This window comes from Myotis lucifugus, unplaced genomic scaffold, assembly GCF_000147115.1.
Source record: "Myotis lucifugus unplaced genomic scaffold, Myoluc2.0 scaffold_158, whole genome shotgun sequence".
Classification (NCBI taxonomy): domain Eukaryota; kingdom Metazoa; phylum Chordata; class Mammalia; order Chiroptera; family Vespertilionidae; genus Myotis; species Myotis lucifugus.
Window position 1 is genome coordinate 1,976,768 of NW_005871206.1, and position 24,675 is coordinate 2,001,442.

The following is a 24,675-nucleotide window of genomic DNA, read 5'->3' on the forward strand; positions in this document are numbered from 1 at the left end:
ACCCAACCATAAAATCATTTTCGTTGCTACTTCATAACTGTAATGTTGCTACTGTTATGAATCGTAATGTCAACATCTGATTGCAGGATGGTCTTAGGCGACCCCTGTGAAAGGGTCGTTGGACCGCCAAAGGGGTCGCGACCCACAGGTTGAGAACCGCTGTTCTAGAGGAAACTCCTTCCTCGCCTCTCCCAGCTCCTGGTGGCTCAGGCATTCCTTGGCTTGTGGCTGCATCACTCTAATCTCTGCTCCACTCTGCGTCTCCAGTCTGCTCTCCTTTCTCTTATAAGAACACCTGCCCATTGGATTTAGGACCCACCCTAAGGCCCTTGATTAAATTTTCAAAAACGCTTTTTCCAAATAAGATCACGTTTGTAGGTTCCAGGAGTTAGGACATGGATATATTGGGGGGGCGGGGGGGCAGGGGGGAGACTGTTCAACCCATTGCACTCATCCTAATTGACAAGAACTGACCTGCCCTGGCTTGCGTAGGTTCCCTGGGTTGGGGTCCAGGCTTGAGGAAAATGAGACCCGGAGTGACCCACCCACAGGCCGGAAGTGAGGGTCGTGAGGGAGGAGGTCTGTATAGAGAAGGTGCTCTCTGTGAGTGGGAACCTCCGACTTGTGCCTTTCAGGGGGAAACTGTCTTGTTGATCTCGGCCTCCTCCACATGCAGGCTCCCGTTCGCCAGGTTCACATCTCCGGAGAGGAGAGCGTCTTCCTGTGTTCGAGCTGCTTTTACAAAGTTCGTCAGGCAGGGAGGCTTGTGCGCCACAGAATTGTGTTTCTCACGGTTCTAGAGGCTGGAAGGCCACGGTCGGGGTGCCAGCTCGGTCGAGTTTTGGTGAAGGCTTGCTTCCTGGTCACAAACAGCCATCTCCTTGGCATCTCCTCCGCATCTTTTCTCCATTCACTCATCCATTCCCCAGGGCCCTCCCATGGTGCCCTGAATGTCTCCTAAAGGCCCTCAGTACCTTACACTGGGGGTTGCGATGTCAGCCTATGAACTTGCAGGAAGGGGACCCACACATTCAGCCCGTAGCAGAGAGCCCTGCAAATCCTGACTTGGGTTGTGACTCAAGGTGTGGGACCCAGTGCCCAGTCTCACCACCATAACCTGCCGGTGCAGGACCCCAGGCTCAGAGGTGACACGTGGGTTGGAAGCCAAAGCCGAGTCAGAACTGGAACCCAGGCCCCCCGCCTCCCCATCAGGGTCTGTGTGCTCTGCCTGTTGGTACTGACATCGCAGCTGCGTTTCATCGAGGTGGGGTGCCATCCTGCAAACAGGTCCATGTGCTAGAGCAGCATCTGCCAGCGGGGTCACAGATGGGGCTGCGTGCTGGAGACCCTGTCGGGGGCAGGAAGAGAAGAAAGCGAGGGGCAGGAGGGTAGCAAGAGGAGCTCGGGGTGCTGAGCGGTGGTCGCCTGCCAAAATTCCCCAGTTCGGCTCGTCTAGCAAAGGCGGTCTCCAGCCGAGTGCGTTCAGCGGATAGCCGACAGGCTGACAGCAGGCATCAAACAGTCTTAAACTGCCCCAAACCTGTAGCGCGTTTGAAGCAGCAGTAGAAAAAGGATGCCTGCGCAGAACAGAGGCCTGAAACTTTTAATAGTTTCTTCCAGGCCCCAGGATGTCCTGATGAGGTATTAGAGGAAGTAATTCAGGAAGAAAAGGACAAATAACGGTCTCCGTCTGGAGGCCGACCGGAGGGCTGGCCATTCCAGCAGAAAGGGCAAGCGTGGCCCCGCGGTGAGCCCGCCACTGTGGGCTGCCCACCAGCCGGCCACCTTGCAAATGACAGACAAGAAAATGTCTTGTCTGCTTGGGGGCAAGTGGAAGCCACACAGCACCCGCCGCCTGTGGGTGAAATCGTTAACTGTTCCTCACTGTCGCCAGGGTACCAATTAGAAATCACTTCCTCCACCTCTGGGGGTCCCTTCCAGGGATCTGCACCCCGGCTCCCAGCCCAGGAGCCTGCGGCCGCTGTAGGACAACAAAGAGAAACGCGTGGGCGGCCAGAACTGAACTCACCCTCCCTCTTCTTTTGTTTCTGTTTTTCCTTTTCCTTTAGGGTTTGGCTTTGTCACTTTTGAGAATGAAGACGTTGTGGAGAAAGTCTGTGAGATTCATTTCCATGAAATCAATAATAAAATGGTAAGTTTGCAGGGGTCGCGCTAAAAGGCTATGCCTCCCTCCCCCCATCTACACACCGTGTCACGCAGACTGCCTCAGCCGGGTCACCGTGCTGCAGGGTGGGCAGGGTGGGCATGTGGGCAAGGGGGCTAGACTCCAGGGGTTCAGCCCTGTGAACAGCAGGAGTGCAGGGCCATATACCTTTGCAGGCCACACAATGGGCTGTCACAGCTGCTGTGCTGTTGTAGCGTGAAGGCGTCCATGAACGAGCAGGACACTGACGATGAAATCTCATGTCACTCTCATGTGTCACAAATATTTGTTTTTACCATTTAAAAATGTAAAAACTGCCCTTAACTCAGCTGTACAAAAGCTGGCAGGGGGCAGGTTGTAGTTCACCATATCCCTGGCTTAGGGTATGTGTTTGCTGTTTAGCTTGGCAATTAGCGGGGTTGGGGGCGGGGCAGTGCAGGATATCCCAGATATGTTGGTTACCACCGTTATGTCTCTCTTTGGGCCCTGCTGGATAATTAACATTTTCTCCCTCCGATCAGCTAGTTTCGTCGTCATGATCAGCGGCTTCTGTCCCTCCCTTTCGCTCTCTGAAGCTCCTTTTCCTTGGGGGGCCCCCTCAAGAAGGAGAGGAAGGTTGAATCATTGGAAGTTTGGGGAGCCAGGTAGGCCTCCCAGATAAATGGCCACCAGAGGGCGCCACGCCATGTGCAGAATGTGCACACTGGCTGCTTTCCTTCTCACACTCCTGTCTTCTGGTTGAGTATGTGGATGAGAAAGCCCTTGGTTGTTGGTTGCAGAGCAGTGGGAGCTCAGCAGGTCCTTCAGAGCCAAACATTCTGGTTGGCCAGCCCAAGAGAAGGAGGGCAAATTTATGTCTCAATCGCAGCTGTAACTTCAGTATATTTTTTTCCTTCAGTCAGAACATTCGTTACTTCGGAAACATGCATTCAGATATTCATTGTCTACGGTCTGATATGTGTTCCCTGACTTTAAACTCAATAATGGAGCTTTTAGTGTGGATAAGATCAAAGCAATCTGCTTAGCATGTGGTGCTACAGGCCTGATTCAATATTTGACTTGCTAATTTTTTCCCAGGGCACTAAAATAATATTGTTGGTATTGTTCCTAGCCATCATAGGCATCTGAAATGAAAATACCATTTCTCTGCATGCTATAGATTAGAGGTGTCAGCTCAGGCGTTAAGACGGTACAGGGAAGGTAAGAGTGTGAGGATAACAGGTGCCCTCCTGGGCTTTCCTGCCCTGCGGAAGCCAGTGCCTTCCAGCCGGTCCCTCTCTCTATCAGTAGGTTCCTACTTGCAGTTCTTACAACGAGAGAGACGAGGGCTTAAAAGGGAACCTGCCTGCAAGGCCCAGACACACGTTTGCCCCAGCCAGGTGTGCGGGGACTGGCAGGCTCCGTTCCCACCCGCCAGGACTCACCGCTTCAGCAGGAAGGCCAGGTCAACTGGCCAGGGCCCATGCCGAGCGCTGCCTCCAACACACATGTGTGGCCTTTCACCCCTGCTGGCCCTGAGACAAACCTGAGGCCCACGTGGGAAAGGGCTTTATTCTTTCCACTGTTCCAGTGGGGAAACGAGGCCCAGGGGATACGCCCCAGGGCTGCGCAGGTACTGAAGGAACATGGATCTTGAGCTTATTGGCTGTCGGATGAACCAGACAGACAGTTGTTTGAGCTTCGGGTGGGAGGGTGAATCCCCAGATGATGCAGGGGGTGATCAGAAGGTAGAGTTTCCGCCCCAGCAAGGTAAAGCCAGAGAGGTTTGTAGCCATAGCCCCCAGTCATTTCACAGGTGTCACTTCTTTCCACCAGGTAGAGGCTGACTGTGGCAGATACAGGTAACTGTTTATAGCGCTAGGGTGTCTGTCCTTTTGAATCTGGGCTGCTACTTGTTCTTTAAGATAATAAGCAGAAGTGGAAGCAGAAGGGGAAGTAGACGAGAGGAAGGGGTGGGGTGGAGTGGTTGGGGTCACAGACAGGCTCTGAAGGTGTCCCTGCAGGCTCCCAGCCCCGCCCTTCCAAGCTCTAAGGAAGTTAAGCTGCTGGAGAGGCCGTTGGTAGGTCGCCTCCCTGTGATGACCCTTCGTGGGGTTGCGGGCTCCTTTTCTGAAGGGCACTGGGAAAGGAGCTGAGTCCTGAATCGCTGTGGATTCTGTGATACTGGTTTCTACTTCTGCGGCCTAAGGAAAAGGAAATGAATTTAAACTGTGCGATGGACAGAATTCAAATGAGAGATGGAAAGACTTGGAGACCTCAGAGACTGCCAAGCAGAAACCCTGGCAGTTAGACTGTCCGGGGGCGTGTTCTGTCAACTGGGCTGTGCTGGGAAGCCGTAGAGACCGTGTCCTGGGGCCCTGGGACCCTCTGTGAATTCAGCGGGAGCAGCCTGCACCATCCCAACGTGCCTGGAGCCTGGTCTCTGCCGGTCACAGAAAGGAAGGGCTCGCTGCTGGTTAGGCACAGGCAGGACCAGCATCCAGGCCTGCGGTTAACCCAGAGCTCCGTGCCCTGGCCCTCGGGGTCCCATATGAATAATTATGAAAGAAATAAGGCTTAGAGGGGGGCCACGTGGCCGTGAGGCCCATCAGCATTTCCAGAGCCATTTCCCATCTAATCTGGTTGGCGAGTCTCCTGGGCATTTTTAAAAACGAGGGCCCTTCTCCGCCATCCTGGAGAGCCAGCAGCAGGCATGAGCTGTCAGGAAGCTGGGAGCACCGAGCTCTGCATCCCGCCCCACAGAGGCCCTGGCTGAAGGAGGTCACCACCAGGGTGGTGGCAGGGGATGGCTAAGGGACCCCACACGACACCCTCCCACACAGATCCTGTGAATAGCTGACATTTTTGAGTGCTGAGTGCTTGCTTTCTGCACCTCTTCTCATTGGCTTATCACACCCACTCTGGTGTAGGTGCTTATTACCATCCCATTTTACTGATGAGCAAGATGAGGCAGAAAGAGAAGTTCAGCAACTTGCCCAGGGCCACAGAGTCAGTCATTGCCAGCACCAGATTTCAGGCCCCAAGAGCTAAGCCCAGAGCTCACGTCTGTACCGAATAGGCTATCCCCCTCCAGGTTGACGGGACGTTAAAGGTCACCTAGCTGGTCTAACCTCCCAAGGCCACTGGCTGCCCAGTCAGCCACGTTGCTGCCCATGTGGCTCCATGTTTTCCTAAGAAAAGGCAAAGAAGATGGGCTCACTCAGCCCAATTCCCCTCTGGGGAGAAGGGCTAAGTTGGGGATAAGCAATCCCTGTCAGCCACGATGGGTCTCCAGACAGGTGAGTGAGGGCCTGGGGGGCAGCTGGCCACCGCCCCAGCTCAGGGCCAACCCCCAAGAGCTGAGGCTCAGCCCCTTCCTCTGTCTTGGCACAGGTCAGAGTGAAGCACAAACATGGCCCCTTCTCAATAAACACGCACATGCACACCCACCCCCCCCCCCCACGTGGTGACCCTCGGAGAGGAACACCTCGGGCCACTCTGCAAGCCCAGGCGCGGGAGCAGCTAATAAGGCCTCCCGCCGCGGCCCTGATTGGAGCCGCCTCCGAGCAGCAGGGACACTAGCTTGATTAGTGCCAGCGCAGCTCCCAGCCCTCCTGGCGAGCAGCAGGCCAGCCAGCGCGAGGCAGTGGCAGGGAGGGAGGCGGGGTCCACAGAGACCTCTCCGGGCTTCCTCAGAGGCCTGGCTCAGTCCCCACCTCAAATGGAGTTCGGGAGGAACATCAGCCCCACTGGTGAGAACTTGGGGTCAGTTGGAAAGGTGCCCGGGCACCTGGGGTGCCTGTTCCCACACCTGATTCAGCTGAAGGATTGGTATTTACCGGGCACTGTGATGGAGCTTTATATACACGCGTCTCCTTTCCTGCTGAGGTCGGGGTCGTTGTCCCGTCTTTTAGATGGGACTGGACCTCAGAGCGGTGGAGGGACTTCCACAGCCCACGGTTCTCAGTGGCAGAGCTGGGATTTGGACCTGTGTCTTTCTGGCTCCAGCCCTGTGGAGTGGGAGCACTGCACCCTGCTGCCGATGTAGGCAAACCTCAGAACTGAAAAATGGGGATGGGTTTGACTGGTGGAGGCAAGGTTTGCTTTTGCACGGTTTACGATAGGGTGCTTTTCAACTGTCCTGCTCCTTGATCTTTAAGGCAGTGGTTCTCAACCTGTGGGTCGCGACCCCTTTGGCGGTGGAACGACCCTTTCACAGGGGTCGCCTAAGACCATCCTGCATAGCAGATATTTACATTACGATTCATAACAGTAGCAACATTACAGTGATGAAGTAGCAACGAAAATAATTTTATGGTTGGGTCACAACATGAGGAACTGTATTTAAAGGGCCAGAAGGTTGAGAACCACTACTTTAAGGTGATCTGATTTATGAAAATTGCTAAGCAGTTTGCAAGCTGGTTAGAAACACAGTCTCACACTCCCTCCCCGCCGACCTACTGAATTAAAATCTGTGTTTTGACATATACTCAGTGATCTGCGCGCACATTAAAGTCTCAGAAGCACGGGACGAGGACCACAGTAGCGAGAGGTAACATAGGAGTTCGGGTCACAATGGTCACCCAGTGTCAGGAAGGGATCTGGGATGAGGGAACTGAGACCCTGAGAGCAGGGAGCCAGGTGGCCTGCACCACCCACAGTCCCCTATGGTCAGAGACCAGGTCTCCCCTGCAGGAGGACTCACCCTAGCCCTCTGCTGTGGGTCTTGCAGCATCGATTGTAAATGTGTGGGCGCACCACTGGGGTGAAGGGCTGGATCCTCCGAGTGACGTGAGAATATCCTCGTCTCCTGGTTGGAACCTGCTGAGTCGCTTAGAGGCTCCCGGGACTTTGGAACACGCCTGGGTCCCAGCTCCACCGATGGTTATCCTGTGAGCACCTGTTTCCCTCTGTGCAGCGGGAGGACGATAGCCCCTCCCTTTGCAGGTTATAGAAAGCTCTGGAGGTCCTGGCCCTGGGGTCCTGGCTTCTCTGTTTGTAAGGTGTAGAACCCAGTAGCCTTGAAGGAATTGCACCTCCAGAACAGATGCCCTGGTAACTGCAAGTTTCGTCCATTTGGCCTAAAGCTAGGGGCCAATAAACTTTTTTTTTTTTTTTTTTTTTTTTTTTTTTTTTTTTTTTTAAAATATATTTTATTGATTTTTTACAGAGAGGAAGGGAGAGAGATAGAGAGTTAGAAACATCGATGAGAGAGAAACATCGATCAGCTGCCTCCTACACATCTCCTACTGGGGATGTGCCCGCAACCCAGGTACATGCCCTTGACCGGAATCGAACCTGGGACCTTTCAGTCCGCAGGCCGACGCTCTATCCACTGAGCCAAACCGGTTTCGGCGCCAATAAACTTTTTGTAAAGGGCTAGATCAAGCATGTCAAACTCGTGGCCCATGGGCCGCATGCCTCGTTTATTTGGCCAGTGTTAGCCTTTGAGTTCGACATGCTTGGGCTAGATAGTGAATATTTTAGCCTTTGAGGGCCCCGTGTCTGTCACAACCACTCAACTGTGCCATCACAGTGCAGGACATTAGTACATGGTTTGTGTGGCTACATTAAAGTAAAACCTTATTTACCAAAAAAGCAGCCACTGGATTGGGCCCACCGGCTGTAGTTTCCGACTCCCGCCAACTAATGGGGCTAAGGCAGGTGCGTCTGCTTATCTCCGGGGCCACCCAGGGTCACTGCTGAGTCAGCTTTTTACTAGTCAGAGGCAGAGTGTGGGCGGGGTCCCAGACAGACGCTGGGGTTTGGGGTAGCAGCCTGCGGGAAGTACTGGTGCCTTCTGTGTTGGGGGCGGGGCAGGGTGGGGAGTGGAGGAATGCTCCGAGTAGGGTGCTGTCCATCCGAGAGGCCTGCTCAGCAGAAGGTGCCACCCCCTCACTGCCCAGTGCCCGGTGCAGCTGCTCCCTGCTCCAGTGTGTGACCTTGGGCAAGTCACATAGCTTCTGGGCCCACCTCTGAGACAGTGCTGATGGCCCTGCCTCAGAGAGGGCTGGGCTGAGGACTCGGGAAGGGCTCTTAAAGGACACAGCGTGCTCTATCGAGGTGATGGGTCTTTTACTATTATTGTCGTCACCACTGTCATGATTCTTAGAATAATTTTATTGAACAAATATGTGCTCACAAGCTAAGGCTTTCCTGGCAGGATTACAGGTCAGTAAGATGCAGGTGTGCAGTCCAGAGCAGGACTGGGACCCAGGTCTCTGGGGCAGGGCAGCCTGTGAGGTGGGCACGCTCTGTGCTGGGGCGGGGAGGGCACTTCCCACAGAGCAGGGCGGGGGAGCGGGCACCCAGGGGAGGTCCCAGGGAAGCTGACGCAGGCCCTGCAGCTGAATCATCCCACTCCTCCCAGCAAAGCCTGCGGTCTCAGGCCTGCCGCCTTCAGCCCAGGGCACCCTGGGGGGTTAACCCTGGAGCAGGCCCTTAGGGGTGGGAGGGGCCAGGGGGAGAGACAGCAGGGGAGTCCTGGGTTGGCCTCTGGGACCTGCGGCTGCAGAGCTGGGCCAGGCGGTCCGCAGAGCCCCAGGCAGGGTGGGCATGGGCGCTGCCACCTGGCAGGGTGCCCGGGTGACTGGGCACAGTCCCCTCCCTCAGGCTGATCCTCCTCAGCTGGAAGCCTGGGAGCTGGGTCGGGAACCAGCCCAAAAGTGGAGGAGGGGGGAGTGATGTGGGTGGAATTAACTAGGCTTCTGTGTTCCCCACCCTATTTGTAGCATCATTCTCACTCGTAAGCTAATTTTAGCCATCCATTCTGCTTCTGTTACCATTTATAAAATGAGAATGTCAAATGCAATATTAAACAAGCAGGATGAAGGCAAAAAAAGGAAATGCCAGAGAGGCACTTAATAAATGAATCTCGCTTTCCGTGGAGAGGGAGGTCCTGTGTCTCCCCCCTCCCCCCCTCCCATCACGCACTGGCACGCGCGTTGTTTGTGTGCCGCTCTGTTAATTGGGGCAGAGGGATTTCTGTGTTGGGGGAGGTGACGGGGGGGAGGGCAGGCCGAGTGGTTGGGGGTAAATGTTTGTTGCTGTTTAGGCAGAAGTAATGTGGCTGGAGGGGAGGTGGCCTCCCAGGCCCCTGAGCTCTGACTCATGTGCCCTTCATCCGTCCTGGGGTGAGGTCCCCATGGGGTGTGGGGGGATGAGGAGAGCGGAGCATCTCTCAGTGTCTAGGTGCCCCTCACCTCTGGGCTTTGCTGCGTGTGCGGCCTCCTGCATCCCCTACACACCACCCACGGGAGGGGCACAGGGGCCCCCGGAAGAGGCAGCTCCCCCTCTGCTCCCCTTGCCTGGAGCCTGTTCTTCCTTTGCCTTTGCTGGGCTGCTCTTGGCCTGACTTCCCAGGAGGTGCAGGCTAGTGCGTGAGCCACGTCTCTTCTTTTCTTCGCTTTCAAATAGAGAAATTATGCTGGACCCCTTCCGCGCAGGGCCCCTGGCAAAGCCCACCCGCCCGCCCGGGGGACGCGCCCAGCCCGGTGGCTGTCTGGGCACCTGCTGGAGGCAGAGGTTTCCTTTCACTTTGAAATGCCCTTGCCGGTTCCCAGAAAGGAAAAGAGCAGCTGTTGCTGCCACCATCAGCTCTTTCCCCAAATAGTGCAGCCTCTGCAGCTCCCTCTGCGCACCTTGCTGATGAAGGCAGGAAGCTGGGGCCCTACCTGGCGGCAGGCGGGGGAGGTTAAGGAGAAAGTCAGCCCTCAGTCTGCTGGGCTGGGGTGCGGCCACTTCCTCTCCTCGCTGCTCCCCGATCTTTGGGGCTTAAGTCAGCACAGGTATGAACTGGCTTTATCCCCTTCGTTATGTGTATATACTATCCATCATACATGTACACGCGCACACAGGAGGATGGCGTGACCGTGCCTAGCGTGTGGGAGTGCTCAGGACATGCTGTGCTTCTTCCTCCCGGGAACAATCCTGTCGGCCAGGGAGAAGTGACTCCGTAGAGTGGGGACCCTGGAGTGGGCGGTAGAACCAAGAAGAGGTGACCTGATGCTCTGAAGGTCACTCAGAGACCCAGCGGGTCCGTCTCCGGGTGAGCGCCAGGTGGAGGAGAGCGGGATCCTGCCTCTGGCCTCTGGGGCCGGCTGCTTACATGCTTGTCGTCCTGCACCGTGGACTCATCAGCCTTGTTCTCCAGCTCCGTCCAGCAGCTACCAGAGCTTCCTGGGTGTGCAGCGAGCAGCTGTGCGGGGTCCACAGGCCCGGGCCTCACTGGTTTGATGCTCTGCTGATGCCGCCTTGGAACTTGTAGTTGTTGTTGAACAACCCCCACCCCAGCCTTCATTTTGCAGCAGCCGGTGTTCTCTGGCACAGCCAGGCCTTGAGGACAGTAGAGACCGGGTCCTCCCCCAGGAGCTCGGCTCCTGTTGGGCCTCCCTGCTCTGCTCTTGAGAGCAGGTCCCCCTGAATCTGGGTTATGAACCTACATGAGTCCTACGGGTTCCTGCCCTCCTGGAGTCTCCAGGCATGTGACTGGCAGAGAGGGCAAGAGAGAGCAGTGGGCATGGGGTGGCACAGGCCGAGCGGGGAGCGCTGTGTGGTTCCTGGGGGGCAGCTGACTCTCCTGCCTTACTGGGGAGTCTGGGTAGCTGCTGGGCTCCAGGCAGGACCCCCTGAGTCTTCACAGGAGGGTGTCATCTCCCCTTCCCGGGAAGGCGCTCGGGGCCTCAGGACCAAGGAGATGGTCAGCTGGGGGCTTCAGAGGAGAGTGCTGCCTGGATCCCCAGAGCCTGGCTGGGGAGCAGCCCCTGAACTCAGGGCAAAACCAGGTCAGACCTCCGTCTTCTAAGGAGCTGCACAGGAGGACAGTGTCCACCGTGGAAGCCACAGTCATCCCCGAGCACTCGCCCGCCCCTGCTCCCTCCCTTCCTGCCAGTCCGGGTTGCCCTCCGAGCAGCCAGCGGTGGGTTTTACCCTTTGAAAGAGGCCCCCTCTCCCTGGAGGAGTAAGTCGTTTCTAACATGACCTGTCTCGGGTGGAAGTGAGGCTGCAAACACTGGCCCCTTCAGGCCACACAGAGTTTCCTTGTGCTGGGCTGAAAGTCAAGGCCACAGCCCAGGGCTTGGGTTTCGCCAGACCAGGAGGGGCCTGGTTTCCCTCCGGCCCTGGGGGCGTGCTGACAGGGGCTGTTTGTATAGAAACCAGGAAAAAACAAAAGCCTTTTCACTTCCCAGACCCCGCTTTCTCAGACCGCCAGCCTCTTCCCCTTCCAGAGGGTGCCAGGCCGGGAGCTGCCTCAGCGAGGGCTCCGGGCCAGCTGGGGGGGCAGCCACTCCGAGTAGCTGCTGGGAAGCTGTCCCCACAGAAGGCCCAGCGCCTTCTCCGAAAGCCAGTGCCAAACGATGCCCCTTAGGGCATGGCAGAGACCCACTCCTTGGGCACGGGCCTTGGCATCAGGCAGATCTGGGCTCAGACCCAGCCCTGCCACACAGGGACCGGTCTGCAGTGCTAGGCGAGGTCTGACATCCTGGGCCTCGGCTGCATGTTCTGTAAGGTGGAGAGACGGTGATAAAGGACATCAGGGTTAAGTGTCGGAGGTTGATAACTGCACCGTGGTTACATCAGGAAATGTCTTTATGTTTGGGAAAGGCATGCCCTCATGTGTGCAAGTCACTCTCAAATGGTTTAGGGGAAAAAATCATACAGTCACAGAGAGTGTGCAAATGAGAAAGCAGAGTGACACCCCGTTGACAACGGGTGATCTGGGTAAAGGGTGTGCAGGTGTGCTCTGTGTTGTCCTTGCACCTTTCCTGTAAGTGAAATTGCCTCTAAATAGAGAGTCAGATTAGAAGCGGCCCTTGCTGAGTTGCTTTGGACCCTGATGGGGAGAGGCCCCCACCCCCTGTGAGCAGCCAGCACGGAGGGTTGGAGCCCACACATGTACAAGCTCACGTCAGCCTGTACGTCCTCCTAAAGGCCATTCTTCCGAACCCGTAGCCGTGGGGCCCGGGAAACCACCGCTGTCCTCCACGCCCAGTGTTGAAGCAGAGCAGCAAGCTTGGAGACTGGCATCTAAAGCCAGTCCCATCTACCTTTGGGGAGCTGCCTTCGGCCCCTGGGGTGGGACTGCTTCTTGGCTTTGTCAGCCGTGAAACTGGAAAATGGGAGACCTCGTCTTCCCGGTGTGAGCAGCTGGCTACAGTGTCCTCTGGGCTTCTTACAAGCACAGCTCCAAGTGGCACCTCCTGCTCAGTCTCTGGCCCCGCCAACCTGACTGGTTTTCTGCAGCTGCCTTTGAGGCAATAGCAATGCAGCCACCGGGAGGCGCTGTGGAGGCGGGGGCTGAGGTGTTGGTTGAGGAGACTCAAGGACCAAGACTCAGAGATGTTCCTTCCTCAGACTCTACCCCCCTCGGCTGCCCTCGACAAGCACCCTGGTGTGTGCAGGGGGCGGGGGGAGGGAGCGTGGTACACATGGCGTCTCAGGGGTGGTGCTGAGACTGCGGAGCTAGAGATCTGGTCACCCGGAGAACTGCTTCCATTGCGCTTCTGTTGACCTGGGGGCCGGACAAGCCTCTCTGGGCTGCCCTGGGAGGAGAGCTCGTGCCCTGCTTGTGCCCCCTGGTGAAGGCAGCCTCAGTGCCCACTGCCCCAGGAACCCAGCCAGCTGGACACCAAGGGTGAGAGGAATAGTTCCCCATCGGTCTGCTCACTGCTCTTCACTGAGCTCATGTGGTGGTTAGTCTCCACGGACGGCCCTTGAGCTGTGCCCCCCAGATTCACGTCCTGTGTGCCCCCCACGCCCAGTCGAGGCTGGTCCCCAGCAGAACAGGATGGAAGTAGCAGTGAGACTCCCAGGGCTGGACTGGGAGAAGCCTGGCAGCATCGGCCTGTCCTTGGCGTGCTTGTGCTTGGGACGCAGCGACCATCACTGTGAGAAGACCGAGGGTCACGGAGAAGCCAGGAGTAGGTGCCCCGCCCCCACCAAGGACAGTCCCTGCCGAACCAGCGTCCCCTGCCTGCCTCCTGAGTGAGGAAGCCGTGGTGGGCCTCGCTCCGAGTCCAGGCTCTCTCTGGTTTCAGCCCCAGCCGCCATCTGACCACAAACACATGACAGACAGCAAGCCAGAGCCCCGCTGAGCCCACTCAACTCACAGAGCCACGAGAAAGAATGATGAATCGTTCTCGAAGCCACTAAGGTTGGGGTGTTTGTTACGCAGCTGACTGGGACACCGCGTGTGGCCAGATGACCTGAGGATGTGACTTGGGCTTCGGAGACCGGCTGGGCTTTCCCCGTTTTGGTTCTGACTATAACTCGGGTTGCCCATGCCAAGTCCTCTGGTTTGCACAGGGCCCGCTGGGAAGGTGGCAGGCCTGGGGGAGGGTTCGGTGTGACCCAAATGTGGTCTAACTCAAGAGGCTCCAGAGGCTGCCGGGCCCAGGAGTTACAAGGTCTGGTTGACGAATGAGGACTTGCCTTAATGTTAGGAGAACATAACAGATCTGTGCTTTTCAGAAGAATGAGAGCTCTCGGAGGTGGGGGCTGCCTTATCTATCTTTGCATCCCCCCCAGCCCAGCACTTGTGGTGCATGGAGTTGCTCAGCCCCATTGAATTAAATAGATGATCTCCTTGACCATAACGAGCATGTGAGTGAATCCACGCGGTGTGAGGCACCAGGGAAGATGGAACTGACCCTGATCCCCGCCCTAAGGACTGTCTGATGGGGGAGACAGGTTTCCTCCGGTGATGGGTGAAGGACAGAGTTCCATCCTCAGCAAGCCCTGGCCCACTAGGACTTGCGGTACAGAGGATAGTTCTGCCTCTTTCCCTTTTTGTATGTGTTCTTCATCCAACATCATCAGAGGATCAGGGCTGGGTGGGCAGGCCTCCTGGTCCTGAGACATCTTCCCAGAAGCCTTCGGTGCAGGCCAGGCAGGCTCCCTGGTGCGGCTGCCACCTCTCCCTGTCACTCAAGTGCCCGGGAGGTGCCGGGGTCCCTGAGAGAGCATGCGTGCCACATCCCCTGGCCTCAGGGAGTGCCCGTGGTTGGCACAACAGTGGTTGAGAGAACCCACGCAGTTGGTGCTGCCCTAAACAACACCAGCAAGACGGCAGAATTAAACAGAGCTGCCAGCCCTTCTCAGAGAGATGAAGAGTAGGTGGGTTTGTTTAAAATATTCCCATTACAGTCAGTTAACCTTTATATTCCCTAAATGAAAATTGTATAAACCTGAAATTTTCGTTGATCAGGTTGCCTAGGAACAGGCAGCGGGTTTTCATAAGACAATGCAGTAGATTGTCACCGATAGGGCTATTAGGAAGTGAGCTGGTTAGCGGTATTATTCCGGATCCTGGTGTTATCGTCGGGTAATTATCTGTCTGCCTCCGCAGAGCACACCCTGCTCGGGCAGGCTCTTGCAAATGAGGTTTCTCAGCCTGCTTCTGAGTCCTGGCGGTGGGACCTGGAGTCCAGGAGCAAATTGTCACACTAGGTTTAGGGGAGAAATCTGATGCACCCAATTCTGATTTCTTTCTTTATTTTATTTATTTTATTTTATTTCAGAGAGAGGAAGGGAGAGGGAGAGAAGGATAGAAACATCAATGATGAGAGAGAATCATTGATCGGCTGCCTCCTGTGCACCCCCCACTAGGGATCGAGCCCCCGACCCAGGCATGTGCCCTGACCTGGAATGGAACCATGACTTCCTGGTTCATAGGTCACTACTCAATCACTGAGCCACACTAGCCGGGCTCCTTCTTTTTTTTTTTTTACTTTTATTAGCACTTATTTCATGCTGAATTTACTCCCGGGCCATAAGTGTTTGATTCCTCGGTTCCTCTGGGATATCTTTTTCTTCTGTGCAACCTCCTCTTCTGTTTTAGGAACAATCTGCTCTTTTCCAATAAGGATCATCTCACTGTGGCAGGGAGAGCTCACGTATGGGTTAACCCGCCCATGAGCTCTGTAAGTTCTGCACTGCATCTTGGGAGCTTTGTTCACCTGGATGTGCTCAGTGACCAGAGAGTCTACGTCTAAAGCCTTAAGCTCGGCGTTGCTTTCTGCATTCTTAAGTACGTGCAGCAAAAATTCATCACTCCTGCTGCGCCAGTGACCCTGAGCCCAGCCCCACTCTTTGGCCTGGGCACACCTACCAACCCCACCATTGTAACGACGATGGCACACACTGCTTCTGTAAAGTGACATCCCTCAGAGCTTGGTGGTTTTTCGGATATGCATACCCTTGATGGCATAGGCCAGGGGTCCTCAAACTTTTTAAACAGGGGGCCAGTTCACTGTCCCTCAGACCGTTGGAGGGCCGGACTATAGTTTAAAAAAAAAACTATGAACAAATTCCTATGCACAGTGCACATATCTTATTTTGAAGTGAAAAAACAAAACGGGAACAAATACAATATTTGTATTTGCATGTGGCCCGCGGGCCGTAGTTTGAGGACCCCTGGCATAGGCAGTTTCAGGATCTCTGCCTTACCCTACGACATCCCATCTCCATCAGCAATGGGACTGATCACTGGCTAACAGGGCCTGTTAAGTTTATCTGTGAACTAAGAGCAAGTAATGCTGAGCAAGGGCCTAAGGAACCCTAGTAAAATATTGTAGGAACTTCAGCAGCCAACAGTTTTACTTATTTCCTGGGGTTTGCATTGTATGTTATTTATATAGATAGACATAGAGATAGGTAGATATAGATATATGTTGTTAAATAAGTAACTTCTGGATGTGTGAGCAAAATAGGATTATGAAATGTTGGAGGCAGAAGGAAACAGACATGATTATCAACCCCTTGAAGTTGTGGTGCAAAATGAGAAACCTGTAATCCAGACGGGCAGAATCAGCGTTTAATTTTATTTCTTCCCTGGGGAGTGTGCCGGCGATGGTGGCATCACTGACGTAGAAATTTTAAAAACCCAGCCTCCAGGCCTGCCCCTGCCAGGATATGGTTTACAACCCGTGACCCAGGTCTTCCGACACTCAGTTTTCTCATCTGTGCAATGGAACGAAGACTAACGGCCTCTCTGTTGAATGAGAGGTGGAGTCAGATGGGCCTGGTGTGAAGAGTCACTGACTGAAAGAAACCCAAGAGGAATTTGTAAACATGTAAAGGTCCATCCAGTCATGCAGGGTTGTAACTGTTCTCAGACACCACAAATAGCCCTGAGTGCCTCCTGACTTCTCCTGCCTTCCGCAGTCTGAGCTCCCAACCCACGCATGTGTATTCTAAGTTTACGTCCTCGCCGCCCTTCCAAACCCAATTTCATCCTTGTAGGTTTTTCTGAAGCAGGATTTGCGCAAATGGTGTGTTTTCTTAAATATTTATTTTGCAGGCCATTTACTCTGCGCGGCTATTTTTACAGTGAGTAAGGAGCAAGGCTAAAAATAACCCAGCTCGTAACCAGATCAGCTCTGCATTTGACATTTACGTGGAATTCATTTGCATCTCATTTGTTCGCCTTTCTGTTTAACAGGTAGAATGTAAGAAAGCTCAGCCGAAAGAAGTCATGTTCCCACCTGGGACCAGAGGCCGGGCCCGGGGGCTGCCGTACACCATGGACGCGTTCATGCTTGGCATGGGGATGCTGGGTGAGTCTGGGTGGGACCTGGGGGCCCCGCAGGGTCACCGTGGGCTGGGGGCTTTGGAAGCCTGCACCCGCCTACCAGCTGGACAAGCTGTTTACCTGTCTGAGCCTCAGTTTCCTTGTCTGTAGATGAGAATGATAATCCCCCTTGCAAGGCATTTGTGACTATTAAATGAGCAGAGATAGAGATGGATGGAAGGATGGAGAGAGGAATGGAAGGATGGAGGGATTGAGGGGGGGAGAGATGGGTGAATGGAGGGAAGGAGGAAGGAATGGATGGATGATCATCTTGTCCCATGCCTGGCTTATAGGAGGCACTAGATATTTTCTTTCTTTCCACCTCTTCCTTCAAAGGGAGGACAAGTCACTCCCTCCCTCTGCCCCAGCCCTCTCTCCTAACTGGGAGTTTTTAAAGACCTAAGGACTCCTGGCCGGCTGAATTTGTGTGGGCTGAGGCTACATCTTCTTAAACTTGAGAGAGGAGGGGAAGTGGTGAGGGTGGGCGATAATCCTGCCTATTTAAACGATTAACATTTTTCTCTTGGGATATCAAAATTTGCATTTTAATGGATGTTTTAAATAGCCTGTTTTATTCTTTATTTGGAAAAAAAAATGATGAAAGACAAGTGTGTTTGTCCTGGCAAAAAATGATCTCCCCTGGCTTTTAGAGAAATTGAGTTGCATATTATGCCCCTTCCTTAAAGGTATCTCTGTCCGTCCTGCGTAGATAATTGAAAATCTTGCTGCTTAAATGGCATGAAAGATGGAGAAAGCCGTGGAGTAGCATAATGGTGTGGGTTGCAGCAATAATTAGAAATTTCAAGGCAAGAGAACGGTATTTTAGTGCAAGTTATTGTGTGTCGGGAAAATATTAATTAAATGGGATAAATGGTAGTTATGCTAAAATCCCATTTAGGCACATGATCTGCGTAGTTTTAATGGGTTTTCATTTGGTTTGGCCAAGAGCCCCTCCTCTACATTGTTTGATAAGCTCTTTATGTATTTTCAGATTTGCTGCTGTTCAAATCATTCCTGACTTAGTTTTACATTTGTGAAAGTTTCCTGGGTCTTGTAAATTCATGAAAATAATTTTTCTGAGGAGATGACAAGGGCAGGTAAAGTTATTTTGAGGAATTTAAAATGGAGAGAGATGCCATGAGGATGTGGAAAACAGCTGGGATGTTTATTCTTCTCAAATTAGTATTTTTAGGCTTAACGGCTTCAAAGAAAAATCCTATTGTAAGTCTTTAAAAACTGGGGAAATGATTCCAAAACAGATCTGGAAGAAGAAACACTAAGAATAAATGAGAAAATGCGTTAAAAGGAGACGTGAGAAAAGACTAGTTTGATGGAGTATACGAACATAGCACAAAACTGCAGTAATTAAAATAGTGTGGTATAGAGGAATGTATTTGTTAATGGGAAAAGTTAAAGAACCAGAACTAAATATATTTCTACATAAGAGTGTAATTATTATAAGATTTTTAAAAGAAATCAGTGAGAATTATTTCCTGCTTGACTGCAAGGCACTTGTCTGGCTCTTACTTTAAATAATAATTTTTATTTTGCCTTTACCCTGTGTTGTGTACCCCAAGACACTCTGAATGGCTTACGTCGTTTAAACACTTCATGAGTTGAGCTCATTTCCACCTGCTGGCTTTTGGAGTCTGTATAAAGGCCTTAGGGCATAAAATGGGAGACCTTCTTCAGGGTCCTGCCCCACCTTTCTGAGTCTAACTCCATGCCCTTTACCTGTGTGAAGAATGGCCTGGGTTTTTTGCAGAAGCAGAGGTGTGGAGCGAAGCCAGTTGCCACTCGTGTCAGTTGCCAAAAGAGTAAAGGGCTCAGGGTCCACATCTCCACAGACACCCAAGCTTAATCCCTAAACAGAGGGCACCCTTAATGGGAGCCACGGCAGGAGGGCCTTGTTGAATGCCTACTGTGCACCCGGCCCTGGGCTAGCGCTGGGAGACAGACGTGGTCCCTGCCCTCACGGAGTTGTGGTCTAATGAGAGAGACAATATTTAACAGCCAGTCACCCAGAAACCTAATCCTATATAATAAAAGCCTAATATGCTAAGTGTCCGACTGTTTGACCAGTCGCTATGACATGCACTGACCACCAGGGGGCAGATACTCCGACCGGTAGGTTAGCTTGCTGCTGGGGTCCAGCCGATCGGGACTGGGCGAGATGGGCTGGGCACGCCCTGGAGCCCTCCCACGGTCCCTCCCCAGCCCTGATTGTGCACCGGTGGTGTCCCTCGGCTTCGGCCCAATCCCCGCAGGCCAGGCCAAGGGACCCCACCAGTGCACTAATCCGTGCACTGAGCCTCTAGTCTGTTGTAATAGAGAAAGTGACAGGGTGCTTTCAGAGCAGGTAAAGAGAATAGAACCAGTCTGAGGAATCAGGGGACACCTCCCTGTGGAGGTGGCATTTTAGGTGGAACGAGAAGAATGAGTAAACCAAGGGCCATCCAAACCGAAGGACCAGCCTTGGAACGCAGTGTTCCCTGATGTGGGGGTTGGGGGAGTGGCCAGTGGCTCTGGGGTTGGGTCCCCAGAGAGGAACCAGCTCAGCCTGCGGTCCGGCAGAAGGGGTGGATCAGCCAGGACCCAGGGGACAGACTGACAGTGCCACAGTCTGGTTGGCCTGTTGCCTCCCTGGTCAGGCCGGAGTCTCCCCCGAGGCTTCTCCAGTGCCCCCGCCAGAAGTGCCCTCCATTCTGCCCATTGGCACAGCTTGGCATCCTGGGCTCTGGGCGAGGAGGGTGCCTTCTGTGCTGTGACTGAAGCACTTGCTCCTTCCCTCTGAAGCGGTGGCTTCGGGGGGGTCTAACCCTTCCGTGGGTCCCATCAGTCACCTGGGCCCCCTCCCCGGTGTGCACGGCCTGCATGACAGTCCTGGAATCACCACCATCGCCACCAACAGCAATGTGGCTAAAGATCCCAGCTCACGTAGAACATTTTTAAAAACGTGTTGATGAGTGGAATGAGATGAGGTTTCAGTGACTTAACCGTTTTTGTTGAAAGAGCAGATAAGGCACTGATAGGGCTTTTTAGAAGTGAGACTATAAACCATTAAAGTTTTTAAATCCATCCATTCAACGAATATTTACTGAGGGCCTGCTAAGTGCCAGGCCCATTCTGGGTGCTGAGACAGCAGCAGAGAATGAAGCCTGATCCCAGGGAGCTGACGTCTGGTGAGAGCAGACACACTGTCGGCAAGTGACCAGGACACTGCGGGACGAACCTTTAAATATCCCTACGACATCTCCATCGGTGGGGAGGCCTCATCACTGGAAGGCTGATGAGCGCATAGTTCCAGTTATTCTTTCTCAGTGTCTCTTGATGTGGCTTCAGACGTCCTTTGGGGGAACCTACAGCTGTTTGGGTTTTAGCTCTCACAGCCTTTGACAGAATCATAGAATAATCGGCCCCGTGGGAATTCCTTACAAAGAACGCAGGAGAGAAGAGGAGGGCTCAGGTCTCCCTGCCTCTGAGCAGACAAAACGCAAATCAACTGAGGCCCTTAGCAAAGGTCTCCGTGCAGCACTCAGACTGCGTTCCACTTGCAGCAGCAAAGAGGTGCCCACGGTTACCCAGCTCCAAGCACTAGACTCTCTTTGGTTTTCCTCAGTGAAAGTGGACTGAATAAAAGCAAAAAAAAATGTAATGAGTGTTGATCTATTTGATTCCTCTTGGCCTTCTCCGCCACATCAACCTACCGCCTCGCCCTCTCCTGGCCTAGCCAGGCACACGCTCTAACAGGGTCAGTGCCAGTGCCGGGAAAAGTCCTCGTTGCTGAAGCCTTGAAAAGCCTCCCCCTGCAGGCCCGAGTGGAGAGCCAGTTGCCCAGATGAAGGAAGCCAGAGGCATTCCCGTCCAAGTCGTGCTGGGAAGCCCCTGTGAAACCCCGACCCAGCGTTCTCCGACGTGAAGCCCCTCTGAAATGGAGAAGGCCCAGGAGCTGTAACCAGCTGGGCTCCACTCACAGGCCACGTGGAGATGGGCTGGAGCTTACGGCCCCATGACTAGACTCCTAGTAGTTCCTCCTGGGATTTGTCTTTCCCAAAAATCACCGTGAGGTTATTCCCAAGGAGGTCTCCGCTTGTTCAGCTGTTTCCTGGTAAACAGACGACTCGGAATCCAGCCCCTCATCTTCCTTTAGAGCCACACCGCCCACTGGAACCTCCCGTGACGTGGGCAGGTGCCGATCGGGGCCGCCCGGGTCGGCAGCCACCAGCTACACTAGCCGTTGAGCATCGACGATGCGGCTCTCTTGTCGAAGAACTGAAGTTTTTGTTTTGTATCATTTAAATTAAATTAAATTTAAATTGGATGGCACGGGTCTGGGAGCCCCGTGATTCTGGATGATTCTGGGGCTGGGCACCTTGCAGACCTTTTGCCTGTGATTGGTTCTTGGCACTTGGAGTTGTATTTATGTGCAGATCTCATGGCCAGTGTGGTACCCCGGGCAGTGCCCTGCACCCCCACAGCAGGGGCCACACATTCACCGTCCCCTTGTCTCTCTCAAGTCGAAGGCCCAGTGGGAGCGACTCTCCGTGCCTCTGAGGAGCTGAGTAACGGAGCCCGGGAGAGGCCCAGTCACGTGCCCGGCTGGCACACAGACATCTGAGGGTGGAGCCGAGACCTAGAACCACACTCCGGAGAAGTCTGCCGCATCCCCCAGAGGGGGCACTAAACTGAGCTGGCTGGCAGACTCAGATTCTACTGTAGATTTCGGAGTTTCTTTATCCCGAGTGGAAAGCCTTTCTGTGAGAAAGGTGGCCATCCAGGCAGAAGGCTTGGTTTTTCTTCAGTGACAAGAGATAATTACTGTGGGATTGATCAGGCGTCCAGAGTACCGGAGCAAATAAATTGCGCAGCAGCCAGTGCGGGAGGGCCCGGCTGCTAATGGAAGTGGTGGCTGGGTCACCTCCCCGCCATGTGGCCTGGTGGAGCCGCCGCACGGGCCTGCCGTAATATGCTATTGATATGCAGCCAGCCCGTTTCCCCATGGGCTGGGGCCGGGAGCCGCTGGAGCAGAGCTGGGCTGCACAGCAGTAAATGAAGAGGAAAATTGAAGAAATGTTGTATTATAAATTTATGATTTCATCTGCCTGACCCACAGGATGTTCGGCGATGGGGGGTGGTGATCAGACCCCCCCTCCCCCCCACTCTGGCAGCTGCCAAATTTTCACCTTTGTTGTTCAGGAGACAATATCCACATCTCCGGGAAGATGGGGGTAAGGCCCCAAACCGCGTGAACTTGACCATGCCTTTCTTCCTTCTTGTTGAAGACTTTCAAGTACGCCAGGAAAAAAGCAGATACAATGGAATCCTTCTGGTGGCCCGCCCGAGTCAGGGAGGGACTGGGCGGTCCACCCCCGACACCCACACCCACCCGAGGAGTCTCGGAGGTGACAGATGGGCTTGCAGTTTTGCTGTCAGATTAGCACTAAAATATGTAAGACCCCCCCAACGCAGGAGTTAGGAGAAAAGGAGTCATTTTTCATGCGGAAAGGCCCCAGGCAGCAGTGACTTGGCTGCGTGCATGTAATCCGTTTATCAATATTGTTGAAATAATGGTATAAGAAATCTAGTGCTGAAAGGTCTGATTTGATCGCAGGTGATTAATTCAGAGGAGAATTGAGCTGGCCAGCCATGAAATAAGTTCCCAGGAAGCAGCCTGTGTGCGTGGGTCCACTCGAGGCAGCCACATCTTGGTCTCTGTCCCTCGTCTCTGCCCCTCTGTTCCTCTTCTTTCCGAGTCTCGCTTGGGTCTTCTCCTCAGCAGTCGGGCCAGCCTGTCTCGTCTGGGCAGCCTCAGAGCAGGAGGAAGGCCTTTGCTGCTCCCATGAAGGGAAGCAGGCCACTCTCCAAGACTCACAGAGAAGGGGCACCAGGTGATGGACAGCCAACAAACAGCCACAGACAACCATCTCAGAGGTCAAAGCCAAAGTCAGGCTGATGGAGGTGGCAGGGTAGGTGGTAGGGTGAGAACCCCACGTGGAAGGAGACCACGGTGCAGGGTGGGCACCGTGGGCCTCCTGTGGCCGGTGGAAGCTCAGTCCAGGGGCTACACCAGCCTTCTCTGTAGCTGAACCAAGAGGCAGGGACCTAGAGGGAAGTGTCCTGAGTGACATCTCACTGGCGGTCTCATAACAGGAAGGAGAAGGCCACATCACCAACCCAGATTTTCATCTGCACCCCATGCCCAGCATGCACCCCTCAGATCACCCATCACCCCCTAGCTTGCCTGCTGGTCAGATGTCTGGAAATAGACGGTTGCTACAAAATGCCTGTTGAAACATGTGGCCTGGGCTTCCGGGTTTGGGCTAAGCTTTGTGGTGCACATCTGAACACAGCCAGCCCCTCACCATTCTCTCGGGAATGTTCTGGTACCTTGTGGAGTGTGTGTGCTTGGACCCACCTCCTCTGGACCCACATGGTCGTCAGGCCCAGTGTCAGCCCTGAGTTTCCCCACTAAACTGTGAGCCCTGAGGACACAGGCTGTGTCTGGGCTGGCGCTGCTGGCCGCTGCCCGCTGCCTGGGAGGAGGCATTGCGAGGACTTCAATCTCCCAGTGTCAATAGCTTTAAGGTAAAGTACATTCAGGCTAAGCTCTCCAAATGTCAGAGCCAGGCACGGGCCGAGTCTGGTGCTAATGCCTGGCATTTACTCTGCAGGTCAAGAAAGCCGTGGGCTTTGGGGCTCGCTCGGCCCACACGCGGGTTAATTACCAGCAGGCTGACGGCAGCGTCCCCAGCCCGGGGAGAGAAGTGACCTGCCCAGGGTACAGACCCTCGGGGGAGACAGGTCATTCTGTGGAGGAGAGCCACTCAGGCTGTCCCCTCGCCCTCCCTGTGGTCCCCCAGGCCGAGGCGGCTGTGCTAACAGGACTGCTTTCTCTGTGTTCAAGGCTACCCCAACTTCGTGGCGACCTACGGCCGCGGCTACCCCGGATTCGCTCCCAGCTACGGCTACCAGTTCCCAGGTGAGTGTCTGTCTCCGGGGCCTTTAGAAACCTGGGTTGAGGGCTGCACTTGGGGGGAGGGGAACCCCTAGAGAGATTTTAACTCATCCATCCATTCAAGAAGCGACCTATGGGTGCTGATCCCAAATCCACTTCACCCCGAGGGCAGGGCAGCTCAGGCTATGGCTGACTGGAGTTTCCACTGGCCTGAGAGTGGCAGCTTTTTAGGGGGAAGGGAGACTGAGGCAGGCATCCTCCCTTGTCTGATGCCTGTTGGGGGAGTCTCTCCCTGGGGACTGAGCTCTCAGCCAGCGTTTTCTTTCTCCCTCTTTCTCGCCCTGCCTGCTGTCCATGTCTCCCACCTCCCCCCTCCAGCTGTGTCCTGAGCCTTCCTGTCCTTCTGGTGAATGTTGGCTGTGCTATTGGGGTTGGGGTTTGCTGTGGTCTTGGGAGAGTGTTTAGGTTCCCCCTCCCCTCTGTGTGGGTGTCAGAGACCCAAGGCCCAGCCCACAGTGATGTGTCCAGGCTGCTGCAGCCCCCTTGTAGCTGGGAGGCCCAGGGCCCCACCCCAGGTGGCAGCAGGGTAGGCATGATCCTGTAGGGGTCGGGGAGGGGTGCTAAAGGAAGGGAGACTTTCTGACACTTGGCTTTTCCCTTGGGGGGCGGTGCTTGGGGTGTCTGTGTACCAAGCACAGCTGGGGTGTCTGGAGAACCCCAGGAGTGGAGGTTTGTCCTCTTGGGTTCTGTGCTGGGGGAGGAGGCTCTGTGGGGAGCTGGGCTTCAGGCGGAGTTTCCCTCCTGGGTGGTCACCCAGCCTAGATCAGAGGCCGGGAACCTCCGCCTGAGATGCAGGAGGAACACGACCTCGCCCGAGAGGACTGTTCTGAAGCCCCGAGGTGGGGTGTGTGCAGGGCTCGGCCAGCGTTTGATTCAGGGTGTGTGGGGGCACAGGTCAGGAGGCATTTGGGACACTTAGAGCCATGCCTTATGGGAGACAGAGCCCTC

At 54.5% G+C, this 24,675-nt stretch overlaps 1 protein-coding gene and 1 pseudogene across 14 annotated transcripts in view; one reads left to right on the plus strand and one right to left on the minus strand.

Moving 5' to 3' along the window:
• Window positions 1-24,675, plus strand: part of MSI2 (musashi RNA binding protein 2) — a 346,479-nt gene that overhangs the window by 279,982 nt on the left and 41,822 nt on the right. For 13 of the 14 annotated variants that reach the window (XM_023759582.1, XM_023759581.1, XM_006095600.3 and 10 more), the window contains 3 exons: window positions 2,070-2,152; window positions 16,584-16,698; window positions 23,617-23,691. In XM_023759582.1, coding sequence (XP_023615350.1) covers window positions 2,070-2,152; window positions 16,584-16,698; window positions 23,617-23,691 — 273 coding nt within the window. Of the gene's footprint in view, window positions 1-2,069; window positions 2,153-16,583; window positions 16,699-23,616; window positions 23,692-24,045; window positions 24,072-24,675 lie in introns of those variants that run through there. The other variant, XM_023759590.1, reaches the window with a different exon arrangement.
• LOC106698286 lies at window positions 14,900-15,342 on the minus strand (annotated as a pseudogene).